The 18,957-nt window shown below is 40.4% G+C and overlaps 1 protein-coding gene across 4 annotated transcripts in view; it reads left to right on the forward strand.

Moving 5' to 3' along the window:
- The window catches only part of smarca2 (SWI/SNF related, matrix associated, actin dependent regulator of chromatin, subfamily a, member 2), a 130,514-nt gene that overhangs the window by 24,286 nt on the left and 87,271 nt on the right, over window positions 1-18,957 (forward strand). For all 4 annotated transcript variants that reach the window (XM_063068972.1, XM_063068975.1, XM_063068974.1 and 1 more), the window contains exons 3-6: window positions 2,994-3,123; window positions 8,329-8,658; window positions 16,184-16,276; window positions 17,662-17,908. In XM_063068972.1, the coding sequence (XP_062925042.1) occupies window positions 2,994-3,123; window positions 8,329-8,658; window positions 16,184-16,276; window positions 17,662-17,908 (800 nt within the window). The remainder of the gene's footprint in view (window positions 1-2,993; window positions 3,124-8,328; window positions 8,659-16,183; window positions 16,277-17,661; window positions 17,909-18,957) is intronic.

Below are 18,957 nucleotides of genomic sequence, written 5' to 3' on the forward strand. Positions count from 1 at the left end.
TTCGGAAAAGAATAAATACAAAAAAAACTGAAAAATATTTTGATTGGCTGAATTGTGGCATATTGAATGGGAGAAGACTCGTGATGTAAACATTAACATAATCTAGTTGGCTTGATGATTGCCTTCTGTGCTATATTTTATAACTTTGTAGATTTGTACTTCCAAATGTCCTGACAACTGTATCATCTTTTTCTCTGGAATATTGAGAGTGAGATAAGTGACACAGTGTATTTGACTATAGTACTTTCATTGGTAAGATGATGAACATTCAAATTAAATATATAATTAAGATGCAAAACACTTGCTAGCATACACCAAACCAACAATAGAAAGCAAGAAATTAAAGTTGTGAAATCCTTCATTACTCCTAGCATTTAACATGGGGGTTGTTTGCTTATCCTCCCAATCTTGGAGTTTGTTCATACATGATTTGCTAATGGGGTAGTTAAATTAGAGAGGGTGTCAAGAATGGGCAAGAGGGGAGTGGAAGAAAACTTTGGCAGATTAGTAAATTTTAGTTTTCTAACTAGTTTTGATTGTATTTTTTTCACTTCATTAAATGTAGACTACAGAGTAATCACAATCCTATTAATTTAAATTAGCATGATGCTCTTGTACGGTAGGTGGGTTTGCCCAAGATGTTTCTGATATTTTTGGTTTGTAAGTATCTCATAGTGGTCCTCTCTCCACCGGAAAACCTGAGCAAGTGTTCAGATTTTTTTTTAAACTTGAAAAAACTATGGATTGTTAACGTATTTTAATTTTACATTTACCCTAACGGCTTTCTACTACAAAACTTTTGTGGTGCTGACCTCTGTGTCAAACATACAAATATTTCTCCACATCAAGGGTGAAACGCAAACAAGAGGAATTCTGCAGATGCTGGAAATTCAAGCAACACACATCAAAGTTGCTGGTGAACGCAGCAGGCCAGGCAGCATCTCTAGGAAGAGGTACAGTCAACGTTTCAGGCCGAGACCCTTCGTCAGGATTAACTGAAGGAAGAGTTAGTAAGAGATTTGAAAGTGGGAGGGGGAGGGGAGATCCAAAATGATAGGAGAAGACAAGAGGGGGAGGGATGGAGCCAAAAGCTGGACAGGTGATTGGCAAAGGGGATATGAGAGGATCATGGGACAGGAGGCCCAGGGAGAAGGAAGGGGGGGTGGACCCAGAGGATGGGCAAGGGGTATAGTCAGAGGGACAGATGGAGAAAAAGGAGTGAGAGAAAGAATGTGTGTATAAAAATAAATAACGGATGGGATATGAGGGGGAGGTGGGGCATTAGCGGAAGTTAGAGAAGTCAATGTTCATGCCATCAGGTTGGAGGCTACCCAGACGGAATATAAGGTGTTGTTCCTCCAACCTGAGTGTGGCTTCATCTTTACAGTAGAGGAGGCCGTGGATAGACATGTCAGAATGGGAATGGGATGTGGAATTAAAATGTGTGGCCACTGGGAGATCCTGCTTTCTCTGGCGGACAGAGCGTAGGTGTTCAGCGAAATGATCTCGCAGTCTGCGTCGGGTCTCGCCAATATATAGAAGGCCACATTGGGAGCACCGGACGCAGTATATCACCCCAGCTGACTCACAGGTGAAGTGTCGCCTCACCTAGAAGGACCCATACGGGTGCCCATAGCTACACCTTTAGTTTGGAGGAAGTGGGAGGAGCCAAAAGAGAAATTACTAAGAGTAAGGACTAATTCCGCTAGACGGAGCAGAGTGGTGGTAGAGGGGAACTGTTTAGATCTGGAATCCAAAAAGAAGTGGAAAGCTTTGAGACCTTCCTGATGGGGGATGGAAGTATATAGGGACTGGACATTCGTAGTGAAAATAAAGCGGTGGGGGCCAGGGAACTTAAAATCATTGAAAAGTTTAAGAGTGTGAGAAGTGTCACGAATATAGGTAGGAAGGGATTGAACAAGGGGGGATAAAACTGTGTTGAGGTATGCAGAAACGAGTTCGGTGGGGCAGGAGCAAGCTGAGACAATAGGTCTGCCAGGACAGGCAGGTTTGTGGATCTTGGGTAGAAGGTAGAAACGGGAAGTGTGAGGTGTGGGAGCTATAAAGTTGGTAGCAGTGTATGGGAGATCCCCTGAGCGGATAAAGTCGGTGATGGTATGGGAGACAATGGCCTGGTGCTCCTTAGTGGGGTCACGCTCGAGGGGTAAAAAGAGGAGGTATCCGTGAGTTGTCGCTGTGCCTCAGCAAGGTAGAGGTGAGTACGCCAGATGACAACAGCACCCCCCTTTTCGACGGGTTTAATAGTAAGATTGGGATTAGTGCGGAGGGAGTGGAGGGCAGAGCGTTCGGAAGGAGTAAGGTTGGAATGGAAACAAGGTATGGTGAAGTTGAGACAGTTGATGTCAAGGTGGGTAGCCTCCAACCTGATGGCAGGAACATTGACTTCTCTAACTTCTGCTAATGCCCCACCTTCCCCTCGTACCCCATCCGTTATTTATTTTTATACACACATTCTTTCTCTCACTCTCCTTTTTCTCCCTCTGTCTATACCCCTTGCCCATCCTCTGGGTTCCCCCCCCCCCTTTGTCTTTCTCCCTGGGCCTCCTGTCCCATGATCCTCTCATATATCCCCTTTGCCAATCACCTGTCCAGCTCTTGGCTCCATCCCTCCCCCTCCTGTCTTCTCCTATAATTTTGGATCTCCCCCTCCCCTTCCCACTTTCAAATCTCTTACTAACTCTTCCTTCAGTTAGTCCTGACGAAGGGTCTCGGCCTGAAACGTGGACTGTGCCTCTCCTTAGAGATGCTGCCTGGCCTGCTGCGTTCACCAGCAACTTTGATGTGTGTTGCTCAAGGGTGAAATGTTGTTTTGGGTATGTGCACTTCAGTGTAAAACATTAAAAGTGAATGCTATTGCAGTAATTTCTAAATCTAATTTTACTTGAAGGCACATTGCTGAAAACTACCAATTGGTATAACCTGTTTATTGACAGAGGATAAACGTGTGTCATTTGGTTTATTTTCCTCCTTAGTCCATGGAAGCAATGCATGACAAGAGTATGGCTGATGAAATACATTATAGTCAGATGAAAAGTATGGGAATGAGGCCTTCTCATACTGGAATGGGCCCTCCTCAGAGTCCAATGGATCAACATTCTCAAGGTATGCTTGAAAAATATTCTGTGAAGTTGTATTTCTTCATATCTTTTCATTTTTAGTATTTTTCCAACTAATCTATTTCTAGCTTTGCATTTGGTAACTTGGCATTTGATTCTTCTTTGATTAGTCTATAGTGTCTTGCATCCATCATAAATTTCCTCTCATGGCACTACTGATAAATTTTTGTCTCACAATAAGATAGCAAATTGGATCTGGAGGAAAGAAACTATAAATAAAAATGTGAAAAATGGCTAGATATCTTGAGCAAGTTCAATCAATTGTAAATGAGTGCCAAAGTCAATTGAATTACTGAATCTGATCACCCATAATCTTGAATATATTTTTCTGTCCTTTTCGCTCTCAGTGACTGAAATTGACCTTCAAATAAAACCTCTTTCTTGTATTTCATTGCCTTTTAAAAGCAAACTTAATAGCCTTACATTTTTTTAATGCAGTGGAATGGGACTGAGCAGATGCTGGTTGCATGATTATTTTCATACAAAAAGAGAGAGTTTTGGACTTTAGATTTGTAGTCTCGAGGCCGAAGTACAGATCAGCCATGATCTTAGAAGGGATCTACGTTGTTGTTATAAATGTGCCCCCCCCTTTTTTTTTAAAGAATCATTTTAGCAATATATCTGTCAATATGGTAAGACAGGCCATGGGAGATTTGTTTTTGTTGTGCTATTAACATGTAGTTGTAATCATATTCTGATGAGTTGTCAGCGTTGGAACTGCCTTGCTTTTAAATGTGTTTACATTTTAGTTCTAGCCTCATGTGTTATTTCTAGATAAGATGATTTTTAAGTATTTAATGGTTTTATTTTTCTCTTTACCCTTTTCCCTCCATGCTGCTGCTGCTCCATTACTGAAGGTATGATAGCATAAAAATTAGCAGTGTAAATTTAAAAAAATGGGCGCAATCAGTGTGCAGCAACTAAAAATAGTCTACAGAGGAATACTTAAAAAGGATGATTAGTTATTCAAAAAGTTTGCATGTGTATGGTGGGCAACTATGTCATAGTCATTATTGGACCAGTTATTCAGAGGCCCAGATTATCAAACCAAAAACAAGTTAAAATTCATATATGTAAGTAATCGGGAATTTAAAAGAAGAAATGATGTTGATAATGGTGAGCTCAAAACTACACTTCATTAATGTCTGTCAAGGGTAGAAATCTGCTGTGCATACCTGTTGCGGCCTGTGTGAATTCTCATCCGCAGTAAAGTGAATGCCTGAAAAGGCCTAGTAAAGTTATCCTCAATATACCCAAGGACTGGCTTTTAATTTGCGAGTTGTCCCACGGACCAAACAAGCGCTTGATGTACTGCTTACAGAGTTGTACCTTGACAGCAATGTGCTGTACTTTTCAATCACAAAATATAGATACATCCTGACCACAAACAGAAGAGTCACCGCAAGTAGTGGTATGATAGTATAAAAGTGAGTGGGTGTTGAGCTCGGAATCATAAACATTGTTATCAGCCTCCATGAAGTCTAATGGTATTTGGTCATGTATGGGTTAGGAAGCCTACTTTTTAATTGCTATCCAAGATCCACACTCATCTGATGAATCAATGCACCACCATGTTGAAAAAATACCTGAAAGAATGACAGGGTAACAAGGGCTCTGATTTATATTCTGAGTGTAGGAACTTCAAAGGCCACCATCAAGAGTTCCTCGGTATTACCACAACTGACTTAGCTAGTCAAGTCCTGAAAGACACAACTGACAAACCTTCTGTGACAGGTAGTGAGTGAACCAATAAGAAGGGGGAAAAACTTTCAACTGATCCTTGTAACTCCACTTATCTTGATATATCTGCATTTGACAGTTGGTAGAAATGCCACTGTACAGTCTATATGGAGGCAAAATCTTGTCTTCATTCCTCGAACTTCATGCCACTGAGTTAAATAGCAGTTTAAAAGTGGGAACCCATGAAACATTGGCCCAACAGCAGCAGTAGAAATTTACTCCTTTACACTCTTAACTTTGGGGCCCTATAATATCCTTCATTCTATTTTTGTAATTAGCATGTTGGGACCAACATCACATTTATCTGAATATGAGTTGTCAATCTAGTGAAGCTGCAATCCAGGACTAGATGCGTGCTAAACAGCTAAGAAACAAGAAGTCCGAGACAAACAGTGATCCCAGTACTGGCAGATGGGAATCTGGTCACATGTAACTGACAATAAAGCTGCTAAGAGGAAGAAAGGAAGATCTAGATGCAATAATAGGGTGAATGACTGTCTTTCTTTCCAGAATAGATAAATCTAAAACTAGCAGGCATAGACTTAAGATGTTACGGGAAAATTGTAAAAGGGGCATGAGGGTGGTGGGGTATGTGGAAAGGGCTGCTAAAGGAATTGAGAAGCTGGTACAATTGCAACAATGGATAGGAAAGGTTTAGGGGGATATGAGCCAAGTAGAGGCAAATGTGATTAGCTCAGATAAGCAACAGGGTTGGCATGGATGAATTAGGCTGAAGGGTTTGTTTTCGTTAACTCAGTAGTGGTGTGGTCCAGCTTGAGTGCCAATCACAAGGCTGAAGACTTAGTTCCGGGATCCATCTCAGCTTCTTCCTTGGATCTCTGCCTTTACAAAAGTTACGTCTTGAGCAAATTAGGTTTATTCCCTGTATCAAGAAATAGGTGAGCACTGGAAATAGCAAAGCATGGGATCAGATAACACTTGGTTGTTGTGTTTTGCGCTGCGGAACCAGCTATGCAAAACAAAACCAGCCATGGCTGAAACAAAAGTGGTGAATTCTAAAAGTTTATGGGCACATACATACCACACAGTTTTAAAGGGTAGTGTTTTTGATGTTGGAAAGAAGTTATTCCAGTCCCAGGACATCACTGCAGGAATTATTCAGGTAGTACTTTATGCCCAAGCATGTTCAACTACAAACGTACCTTGACATCTCAGAACATAATAACTTGCTTGTTTGGTACTCTATACATTATGATGTGTGATCACTGCCTCCATCATTTGTGTGTTGTAGCAATAGTGTATATCATCTACTGTGACAACACCTCCATATCTGCAACCTTTATCATCAGGGAGAGGGAAGAAACAGAAATGGAATGCTACCATCTGCAAGTTCCATATCAAGTTGCACGCCATACTCAAAAGTATATTGTCATTCCATCTTTATCACTGCTTCTAAATCAGATATTCACTTTCAGCAGCACCATTGGGATGGAAAACTGCCAGTAAAAGGACCATAGGTATTCATGGGATTCATGAAAGAGGCACACCGCTATTTGAGGAACAATTAGAGATGAACACTAAATGCTGGCTTTGTTGGCCATTCCTGCATTCTGAGCAGTTGATGGGGGAGGGAGGGAGAGGGGAGGAAAAAACATTAATACCCATTCCCCCAGCTGTATCAGAACCTAGCGCTTTCCAAGAGCTCTTTAAGAATTGCAGCTTTAATTTAACATCCATATCAAGATACGGTTCATTCAGCTTTTGCTTGATTAACAGGTTAACTTCTGGCTCCATTGGAGTCAGTGTTGATCTTTTGGGAATTTGAGAAGTTTTTTTTTGTTCTGTACATTGTGCTGTTTGATCATCTGCAATTGTAAACTGAGTTGAAAGCTGCCAAGTTATCTTCAATATCACAAATGTTGTGTCATAGTCACAATAATTCCACATTCACGTATTCCAAGTTGGTTCCCCTGCAATTAACTTATTCACAAAAGAAAACCTTTGCTGCACAAATTTAACTGTCTTATCATCCTTGCTTTCTATATCTTTTCAAAATCACCAATGCAGATTCACTGATGTAAAGAATTATCTCTGCTCTCATTGTCCATGCCAGCTAGATTTAAACCTGATGCCTTAAATCATAGTAACAAATGGTTGGTTAGAAGACAAAAGACTTGTGTGTTGCTAATTTACTCTGCTCAGCCATTCAGCCCAGAGGTAATCCAAACACTGCATGTTCTCTGTTCATCCTTTAACAACAACTCCAGTTGTTACTCGCTCCCTTCAATTTCTTATTCTTTCCAATTCTCACATCTCAGGTTTTAATTTGCCTGGTCATTGGAGGAAGTCTCTGCCACTTGAGTCCTGGAGTTATAAATATTAGATTAGATTAGGTTATGAGGACACGCAGTCCTCTTTTACTGTCATTTAGTTTTGCATACATTAAGAAATGATACAATGTTCCTCCAGTATGATATCACAGAAACACAAGACAAACCAAGCCTAAAAAACTGACAAAAACCACATAATTATAACATATAGTTACAACAGTGCCATAATTTAATAAAGAACAGACCATGCGCATGGTAAAAAAAAAAGGTCTCGAAGTCTCTGGAAAGTCCCATCATCTCATGCAGACGGTAGAAGGGAGAAACTCTCCCTGCCATGAACCTCCAGCGCCACAAACTTGCTCATGCAGCACCCTGGAAGCACCCGACCATAGCCGTCTCTTGAGTCCATCCGAAAACTTCGAGCCTCCGACCACCGAGCACCATCTCTGCCAAGCGCTTCGACCCCGGCCCCGGCAACAGGCAATAGGCAAGGCTGAGGATTTGGGGCCTTCCCCTCCAGAGATTCTCGATCGCACAGTAGCAGCGGCAGCGAAGCAGGCATTTCAGAAGTTTCTCCAGATGTTCCTCTGTGCTTCTCACGTCTATCTCCATCAAATCAGGACTGTGCACGGTACCTACTTAACAAATACCGATATCATTTCGGAGCGGCTGCATGTGCTGCATCGCACCGCCATCTTCTCCCCTCAATATCTCAATATCAATTAGTAATAACAAACAGTTGTTTATTGTGAAGAATTAGAAGAAAATGGATAGGAACAGTTGAGGGAGAAGGTACCCCAGACATAGTAATGTATTAATAACCAAAAATTACAAGTATAAATTGGTTGCCATCTTGAAAGAAAATATGCAAAAGAGAGAGCAGCATATCTGCTTTACACTGTCCTCTACAATCCCCTTAGCAAAACTTGCAGAATTGTTTCCTGAATATTCCCTTTTATGAAAACACAAAATTGTACTTTCTCTTGCCTAGGGCCCACCTGTAATAGCTAATCTATTCTTTTGGTAGAACTGTATAAATATGTAAACTGTTATTACAGTGTTTTATAATTTCACAGAATTATTTGAATGATCTAAGTGCAATTATTTTGAATCCATTGTCGTGTTTGGAATTTGATTATGGATGTACTTTGTCTCTGCAGGCTACATGTCTCCTCATCCATCTCCTATGAGTGCACCGGAGCATATTCCGAGTCCAATGTCAGCAGGTGGTCCCACTCCTCCTCAGATTCCACCATCCCAGGCCACATCTATATTGCAAGGGGATCCTCAGGTTATGGGTCAGCAAAGCAGAGGTCCTTCACCTTTTAATCCAATTCAGCTTCACCAATTAAGGGCTCAAATCCTGGCTTATAAAATGCTAGCCAGAGGACAACCTCTCCCAGATAACCTGCAGCTTGCTGTTCAAGGGAAGCGGTCACTACCCAGCATGCAACAACAAGTAGCACCTATTGCCTACAACAGACCACCAAGTAAGTATGCAATTTAGTTTTGTTTCCATGTGGGGAAAAAAAATACTGATTCAAAATGCATTTTCTCATTACTCGGGGCAAAAGCAATTTTGAGTTGGTTTGTTTCAGCATTCTGGCAGTAAAATTGATTATGAATTCTGAACAGAGGCAAGTGCAAATAAGCAGTTGCAATCTTGTGCCAATAATTAAGAGATTCAAATATTTTATAATTTGATAACTGGCTATCTTTTGAGTGTGGCGCGTGGCCAAGTGGTTAGGGTGTTGGGTTCACGATCTGAAGTCGTGGGTTCGAGTCTTGGCCAAGGCAGCGTGTTGTGTCTTTGAGCAAGGCACTTAACCACACACTGCTCCAATCCACCCAGCTGAAAATGGGTACCGGCAAATGCTGGAAGTTAACCTCGCGATAGACTGGCGTCCTATCCAGGGGAGGAGTCTCGTACTCTCAGTCGCTTCACGCCACAGAAACCGGCATAAGCACCAGCCTGATGGGCCACAAGGCTTGGGACAGACTTTAACTTTAACTATCTTTTATGCAGTAACTATTCCCATTTATTCAGTCAAGCACAAATTCAAAGGACACTTTTCTTACAGAAAATAATATGGAGTAAAATTTGAATAATTTAAAACATGGGGTTGGATAAGTTGCTGATTTCTCCTTGTGGGTCAATTTATTTCTGGCTTCTTTGCTTGTCTGTTGAAAAGTGGAAGTCAGAACTACAGGTAGATATTGATCTGAAATTATCTGTATGAAGCTATGACAGGTATAAAACCAGACTTCACATGAGTAGTAGATTTTTACCTTAATATTTTAAATTTTCTATTGTGTGCTAATTTTCAACATTATTTGAGCTCTTTTAAATCTCTGATTATCAGATACCTGTTGAAAGATCATTGGCTGCACGATCAAAATTGTCTTCCAGGGTGGGACTGCTTGAGACCAAGTTGCACCTTGCTAAGTTCCTTGGTCTTATTGTTAATGCTCTTGTACGGATTGTCAATTTGGCTGGTCCTGCATTTCTGGTTAGGTTATTGCAGGTGGTGATTTTGGGTAGAGGCCCAGTCCAGAATGATCTGGTTTTGCGAAATGGGCTGGATCTTGTATATTTGGATTCCTCAGTTGATAACAAACTGTTTCACAGGAAAAAGCTAAGCATGGTCCTTGAAGCCTTCAACAGTTGGGTTTTTGTGGTGTTGTATTATGTGGATCTTGGAATTGGGATCATTTTTTTGAAGTCAAAGTAAAATTTTATTAGAGTACATGTATGTCACAAAATACAATCCCGAGATTCATTTTCTGCGGACTTACTTCGCAAATCTATAGAACAGTACTGTAAACAGGATCAGTGGACGACAAACTGTGTAAATGCACATACAAACAAATAGCAATATTCACGAGCATGAATTACAAGATAAGAGTCCTTAAATGAGTGTAGTTATTCCCTCTGGTTTAAGAGCCTGATGGTTGAGGGGTAGTAACTGTTCATGAATGTGGTGGTGCAGATCCTGAGGCACTTGTACTTTCTACCTGATGGCAGCAATAAAAAAAATAGCATGACCTGGGTGGTGAGGATTTTTAATAATGGATGCTGATTTCCAGTGACAATGTTTCATGTAGATGTACCCAATGCAATGGTTGAGAGGGTTTTACCTGTGATATACTGGGCTGAATCCACTACCTTTTGTAAGATTTCCCACTCAAAGGCTTTGGTGTTCTCATACCAGGCCATAATGCAGCACACCCCTATAGGTTTGCCAAGGTTTCTGATGACTTGCCAAATTTCCACAGACTCTTGAGGAAAAAGAGGTGCTGTCAAGCTTTCTTCATAATTATATTTATATGACGAGTCCAGGACAGGTTTTCTGAGATGGTGACACCCAGGAATTTAAAGTTACTGACCCTCTCCACCTTTGATCCTCTGATCCTGGACCTCTGGCTTCCCTCTCCTGAAGTCTACAATCAGCTTCTTGGTCTTACTGATATTGAGAAGTTATGTCACCACTTAGTTAAGTTTTCAATCTCGGTCCTGTATCTTGATTCATTCCCCCCCCTACCCCACACCAGTGGTGTCATCAGCAAACTTGTACGTGGTGTTAGAGCTGTACTTGGCCACACAGTCATAGGTGTAAAGCAAGTAGAGCATCTGTCACATCCTGCATGTATATTATTTTGGATCATGTCATGCAGTACAAAACACATTAAGACAATGGGATCAGATAACACTTCGGGCAAGCTGATTCTAAATTCAAATGGCCGAAGTACACTTTTCTGCCTGAGCCTACCACGAGGGACCTTGCCAGCTACCTTTCTTAAATCCATGTAGACAACATCCAGAGCTCTAGCTTCCAACACCTCAATCAAAATCTCAATCAAGTTAGTAAAAGATGACTTGTCCTACAATAAGCTGTGTAGACTGTCTCTAATTAGGCCATGATTTTCTAAATGCTTGTGTAACGCGCTGTAAGGTTTCACTGCTAATGTAATAGTTTCTCTGTAGCAGCAATGTTTGGGTTATGACTAGCGATAATGGGGACTTTGGAATGTGTGCCATCCACTGAGAGGCATGTTGTTATTTTTGGGGGGGGGGTCTGAGAGAAGGTATTCGTGGTCTTTTGTCGGCAAGAGGTGAAGCGAGAAGACGCAAGTGGAGAGAGTTGGTAGACCACTGGGCGGAGCGGACTTGGAACGAGGGGTCCGAGGGTCGGCGAAGCTTGGAGGAGGTTGTTGGGGAATGAATGGAAGGAACCGTGAGCTCCACTGTTGCGCATTAGACTGTCATGAGAATGGGCCCTTTTGTTTTGTTTCTTTACTAAACCTATAATCAAATTAAGAATTATAAAGCTCAATTGTTCAATTGCATATTGCATACTGTTCGTTATTTCATGGTACTGATTTTTAACAGGGGAACTGTCACACTACATCCATCCAAACAAGATTTCTCAAGTTTGGCCGGGCCAGAGGCTGTCTTCCCCCAGATTAAGCCGCTAGCCGAACCTGAGGGTTACACTTGTAAATCCTATCTCTAAGAATCCTTTCTGATAACTTCCCTCCCACTGATGTGAGACTCACTGGTCTATGGTTTTCAGGATTATCCCTATTTCCTTTCTTGAATAACAGAACAAGATTAGCAACTCACCAGTTCTCCAGGAACTTGCCTGCCAACAACTTGGGCCTTGACAATGTATCTTCAATGTTCTTTATGAGACCCAATGCTACTTTTTTTGTTATCTGAAAAATGCCCTAGCATATAGCGCTCTATACGTTGATCTCATTAGCTTCTACATCCTCTATTTGGTAAATACACAAAGTACCCATTTAGGACCTTGTCACATCTTCTGCTTCCAAGCCCAAGGTTCCTTCAATATCGGGGTCCTATCCTTTCCCTACTTACCCTCTTGCTCTTGATGTACTATATGTATAGAATGCCTTGGGACTATTTTTAATCCTACTTGGGAAGGACTTTTCATGGCCCCTCCAGGATCTCCTAATTCTCCTGTTGATTTTTTCCTAGATTTTCACTTCCTGAATTTTAAATATGCTTCCTTTTACTTCTTGACTAAATTCATCACCTCTTTTGACATCCAGGATTCCCTCACCATGCCATCCTTATCCTTCTTTCTTACCAGAACATACTCTTCCTGTAAGCAGTCCACATCTCAGATGTGTACCTGCCCAAAAGCAGCTGTTCTCAATTAACTATCCCTAGTACCTGTTTAATAATGTCCTGCTCTATGCAGTACGGTCCTGCACATGCATACTTTTCCTTATCTGTCATTATATAAGATGGCATTGGCAATATTTTGCAGGCAGCTCACAAAACTATTAGATATACACAGTGGCCACTTTATTAGGTACACCTACTTATTAATGCAGCTATCTAATCAGCCAATCATGTGACAGCAGCTCAAATGCATAAAAGCATGCAGACATGGTCAGGAGTTTCAATTATTGAAACCAAGCATCAAAATAGGAAGAAATGTGATCAAATGACTTTGACCATGGAATGCAAACAACAGGAATTCTGCAGATGCTGGAAATTCAAGCAACGTACATCAAAGTTGCTGGTGAACGCAGCAGGCCAAGCAGCATCTATAGGAAGAGGCGCAGTCGACGTTTCAGGCTGAGACCCTTCGTCAGGACTAACGTTAGTCCTGACGAAGGGTCTCGGCCTGAAACGTCGACTGCGCCTCTTCCTATAGATGCTGCTTGGCCTGCTGCGTTCACCAGCAACTTTGATGTATGTTGCTTGACCATGGAATGGTTGGTTTGAGTATCTCAGAAACGACTGATATCCTGGGAATTTCACACAGAATAGTTTCTGGAGTTTACAGAGACTGGTGCAAAAAACAAAGCACATTGAGTGAGCAGCTGTTCTTTAAGCGAAAACACCTTGTTGATGAGACAGCTCAGAGGAGAATGGCCAGCCTGGCTTAAACTGACAGAAGGTGCCAATAACTTGAATACATGTTACAACAATGATGTGCAGAAGAGCATCTCTGAATACACAGCATGTCAAATCTTGAAGTGGATGGACCGCAGACATAAACTTAGTGGCGACTTACTAGGTATAGGAGGCACCTAATGAAGTGGCCAGAGTGTACATCCTCTGAACTGAAGACAAAGCTATACATCTTCTGAACTGCTGTTGTTGGAATCTGCAGATTGTAATTTCACTTTAAGAAACAGGTTTTTGAACTGTCTAAATGCATTAGTGATTTTATGATCTTCTGAAGAACTCTAAGAAACTTGACTCTCAGTAATGCAGGGTGGAACCTGGAAGCAGACTTATGAACGCCATACAAAGTGAGCATGATGGAGTGGACTTGAAGCCAGACTGAAACAACAGGCAAAATGACCATCGGTACCTGACACCCTCCTGGCCAATGTACAGTCACTGGAGAACAAGAGAGAGGACTATCTCAGCAAGATTGCTTTATTGGATGGAAATGAGAGATTGCTATGCTTTCAATAAGGCGTAGCTTACCCCTCACACTCTTTATATAGCACTGCAGCCCGAGGGGTTTTCAACTCACCAGATGGGCCAGGTGGCAACATCAGGAAAGGGTAAAAGAAGTGGCAACTGCTTCATGATAAATTCATTGAGCGGTCTTCTCTCAATCTTGTTCTACTGACCTGGAGCATCTAATGATTATAGTGCCAAACATCCTACTTACCAAGAGAGTTCTCTGCTGCGATTCTAACTGCAAGTTTACATACCGCCAAAGGTAGATATCAAGCAAGCACGCCGTGTATTGAGAGCCATGATTAATAAACAAAAATGACCTACCCTGCCACTTTTCACATCTATGCCTGGGACTTCAATCAGGCTAGTTTGAGGAAATTTGCCCAGTTACCATCATCACATCGCATGCAGCAGTAGAGGTACCAAGACACTTGACAACTGTTAACCTACCAACAAGAGTGCATACTATTCTATCCCGCAACTGCATTTTGGGAAACCTAATCATCGGATTGTTGTCTTCCTGGCTGAAACTAAAGAGCAAAGCACCAGAGGTAAGGACAACAAACAAGGAGGTGGTCACAGGAGGCAGAAGAGCATTGGTTGTCATAGTTCTTATAAAGACACTTGTGGACAAGTGTGGCCCCACAAAATCATTCAATCTTCTTAGCCAGAAGCATTGAATGAACCAAGAGTTCAGTAATCTGCTGGGGGCTAGATTGGTGAATTCAGGACCTGCAATCCAAAAAGGTACAAGAATTACAGGTATGAACTCTAGAAAACCATCTTGTATGCCATGTGGCAGTCACAGATCAAACTTGAATCACAGAAGGATGATTGACAGCTGTGACAGGGCTCGAATACCATCACCTCTTACAAAGCAAAACCAAGTAACATAAATGACAACAGATGAGCTCAATGTCTTTTCTGCTCACTTTGACCAACAGAAACGTGGAGGCATCTTCATAAACCCCCACAGCCCCTGATAACCCTGTGTGAATTCAGTCTCTCAAGTCAACGTGAGAGCATCCTTAAGGAGGATGAACCCACGGAAAGCACCTGGCCTAGACACCATACCTGACCGAGTACTGAAGACCTGTGCTAATCAACTGGGTGGAGTGTTTACAGGCATTTTCAACCTCGTGTTTCAGATGTCTGAGGTGCTTGTCTGTTTCAAGCAGACAATACCGGTGCCCAAAAAGAAGGTGGTAACTTGCCTCAACGACTATTGTCCAGTAGCGCTTACATCCACAGTGGTGAAGTGCTTTGGGAGGTTGGTCATGAGGCATATCAACTCCTGCCTAAGGAGGGAACTGGATCTGCTCCAATTTGCTTATCATAATAACAGTTCAACAGCAGATGCAAGGTTATTGGCTCTTTACTCAATTTTTGAACGGCTAGACAATGAAGATGCATGTATCAGGGTGTATTGACGATAGCTCATCCCCTCGAAACTGATCACTGAGTTCCAATATCTAGGCTTTGATATTTTCTTGTGCAGCTGGATCCTTTATTTCCTCACTTGCAGACGCCAGTCAGTATGAATCGGCAACATGATCTCCACCACAATCGCCATCAGCACAGTTGCACCACAAAGCTGTGTGCTTAGCACTCCTCACTTTATACTTTTTATTGTATAGTTAATACTTAAGTTGTGTCATATTTAAGTTTAGTGACAACGCAACTGTTAGCTAAATCAAAGATGGAGACAAATTGCATATAGGAAGGAGATTGAAAACCTGGTTAATGTGGTCACAACAACCACCTCTCACTCAACATTAGCAAAGCCAAAGAGCTAATTATTGACTATAGGAGGAAGAAGCTGGAAGTTCATGAGCCACACCTCATTTGGGGAACTGGAGGTTGAAGGGTCAGTAACTTTAAATTTCTTGACGTTATCATTTCAGAGTATCTGTCCTGGGTTCAGCACAAGTGCCATCACAAAGAAGGCACAATAGTGCCCCTTCTTTCTTAGAAGTTTGTGTAGATTCAACTAAAACTTTGTCATCTAAAACTTTGACAAACTTCTGTAGATGTACAGTGGAGAGTATCCTGATTGGTTGCATCACGATCTGGTATGGAAACACTAATGCCCAGGCATGGAAAGTGGTAGATGCAACCCAGTCCATGGTGGGGAGTAAACTCCTCCCCACCATTGGGCATATTTACAAAGAGTGCTGCCAGAAAGCAGCATCCATCAAGGACCCCTATCATCCAGTCCATGCTTCCTTCTTGCTATGACAGCTGGAAGGGGTAAAGGAGCCTTGTGTCCCACACCACCAGGTTCAGAAATAATTATTACCCTACAACAATCAGGCTACTGAACAAATGGGGATAACTTTACTTATTTCAACTCTGAACTGATTTCACAATCTACATACTTTCAAGCATTCTACAGCTGATGGTCACAGTGTTACATTTTTTAAAAATTTGCATATTTATCTTTTGCACATTAGTTGTTTGCCAGTCTTTGATTATGTTTTGTTTTCATAAATTGTATTTTAAAATGTAGCTTTTGGTCATTTGGTTTGATTTGATAAGGGATGTTAAATTTTCCTAACTTTTAGGTATAGGCATGCATTCAATGGCTGGTCAGGCTGTTGGACCCTCACAAATGATGCCAGGACATATGCCTAATGTTCATAAGCCCTGGACAGAAGGTAAATAACCATCAAATTAATGATTTAATACTTTCTGTGCTATTGGTTGTAAGACCATCTTGGTATGTTGACAGCTTCAGTATAAAAAAATCAGCCATTTACTTCTGTTTGTCTCATTTCTGATTGTACAACTGCATTTAAGGAACTATAGTATATGGTGATGAACTGATTTTGTGGTGGAAGAACAGCTGTTCCATAACTGAATCAAAGTGAAATTTAAATATTTACAGATGGCACAGTTAACTAAGTCTTAATAGTTGCATGTTTTTGTTTGAAGATGATTTTGACATTAGTGATTAGATTGACATAATTTCTTTAGAAAATAATGAGACGTTCAAACTTTATAAGAATATATACTTTGGTATGACTTGATTGCAGGTCTATAGTTCCTAAAGAAGCCTTTTATGGGAAAAAAAAAGTACATTAAACTTATTTTGCAGGAACCAGTTGTCATGGATATAGTAAGATAAAAATTGATTAAAGTGAACAGTCTTTTCCCAGGAAAGATGTAGTAAATGAAATCCAATCTTTCTTGTTTTGAAATTTTTTGTTCATCAATTGACCATTGCTTGAGAGCTTTCTCCCCCATTTTATATACCTTGCTCATATGCCAGAGTGTTTCTCGTTAAGTCAAACCAAAAATGTTTAATGTTTCTAGTTTTCATGAGCTGTGTTTGAAAGATGATCTCGAAATGTGTTCTGGCCTTGGTTGTAGTGAATATTCATTAAGTGAATTTTACTAACCAGGAGGGACTGTACAAACTGGAATGCACAAGTTTTATTGTGGTGACTCCTTCCTTTTGTTTTCCTTTCCTCTTTCTACCCACTACTAACCTTCACAATTGACCTTGCCATTAACTTAGTCCATTAGTGTTCACTGGTCCAATGAAATTGCTAAATTTATAAAAACAAATTATCACGCATTATAAATTTCAACTAAAAAACTAAACTCTTGGTCCTGATGAGGTGTCTTGGTCTAAAATGTCGACTGGTTATTCACTTCTATAGGTGCTGCCTGACCACCTGAGTTCTAACATTTTGGGTGTGTTGAATTTAAACTCTTCCTGTGCATTAAGACATTCTTTTTACATTTATGCTATCCTAAGTTAAAGGATTTGAATGTTTGGTCTATTGACTACTACAGATTTCCAATACTGTGATGCTAAATGACATATATAACTTTGATACACTCGCTGTGCAAACTCCCCCACCCCCATTACTTTCCTTCTTCTGCATAAGAGCCAATTGATGCATTGTTTTAATCTCTCACTGAGAAATTTGAATATAAATCTGATATTTATAGATTTTATACTTTGCACTATGATAATGAAATAGCGCAAAGTAATAAACCCTATTTTTCATTTGTCTTCGTGGAAAAATTATAGGTCAAGTTAATGAAATGGGAATTCCAAATGCTTCTCAAAAAATACCTACTCAAGCTACTTGTGGAAGACCTTCTCCTGCACCAGCTGTGCAGACAACTCCGTCTGGCCCTGGGGCATCATTGCCACAACAATCTGTTGTCCAGCCTTCACCAACTATCCAACTTCATCAGAAGCAAAACCGTATAACACCCATCCAGAAACCACAAGGGCTGGATCCTGTTGAAATTCTTCAAGAACGAGAGTACAGGTGAGGTCAACTGTTAATACTAAAATTTGTATTTTCTCACTCTGCGGTAACAGCAATCTCTTTTATGGCTGTATCTTGTGAATAAAGCACAAATTCTGTACATCTCCAAGTATAATATTTCATCGTAGCTGGTCTGAAAAATTAGCCGTTAAAACCTTGCTAATATGAATAGTGGTACAAATACCTTGGGAAGGTTTTGATTACAGATTCCATAAATGTTGAACACTTAATAAGCACTTTGTAATTTTTGTCAAATGCTGGCTGAGTTTACTGGATTAAAGAAGAAATATTAGTTTAGTCTGTACATCAGAAATAAAAAGCATGCTAAAATATCTTTTGGTTTTTTAAATGGCTTTACTAATTATTTGGATTTCTTGATTTTTTATCTATATTTCCAAAGTCCTTTTATCTTCAATGTCATCATCATTTATGGTTGAAATTTCAGAAGACAAAATCAATCTTTGATTGTTCTGCTTGTGATAAAGAATTAATTGTGATAAATTCATGCTAAGATAAAGCTTTAGAAGGAATGTACCACAGATGAAGCCTTGTAGCAATTGAGTTTGTAGATTGCAGAATTTCTTTAAGGAAAGGGAACTTGGAGGTAATGGAAGAGTTTTTTTAATTTTATGAATTTAGACAAGGTTGATGTGGATGGCCATAGTGGTTCTAGTTGATGGTCATAATTAGGAAACTTCAATAGAAGCTTGTTAGTAATGAATCCTATGGAAAAATAAGATTTTTTTAAAATCACTGATTATATTTTCACTATAATCAGAATCGGGTTTAATATCTCTGACGTGTTGTGTGAAATTTGTTGTTTTACAGCAGCAGTATATTTCAATACATAATTTAAAAAACTATAAATAACAATAATAAATATATATAACAACTTAAGTAGTAAAAAGAGAGCATACATAAATAGTGAGGTAGTGTTCATTGTCCATTCAGAAATCTGATAGCAGAGGGGAAGAAGCTGCTTCTGAAACATTGAGTGTGTCCTCAGGCTCACGTACTTCCTACTTGAAGATAGCATTTAGAAGAGGGTG

The sequence above is a fragment of the Mobula hypostoma genome, chromosome 16 (assembly GCF_963921235.1).
Source record: "Mobula hypostoma chromosome 16, sMobHyp1.1, whole genome shotgun sequence".
In the NCBI taxonomy this organism is placed as follows: Eukaryota; Metazoa; Chordata; class Chondrichthyes; order Myliobatiformes; family Myliobatidae; genus Mobula; species Mobula hypostoma.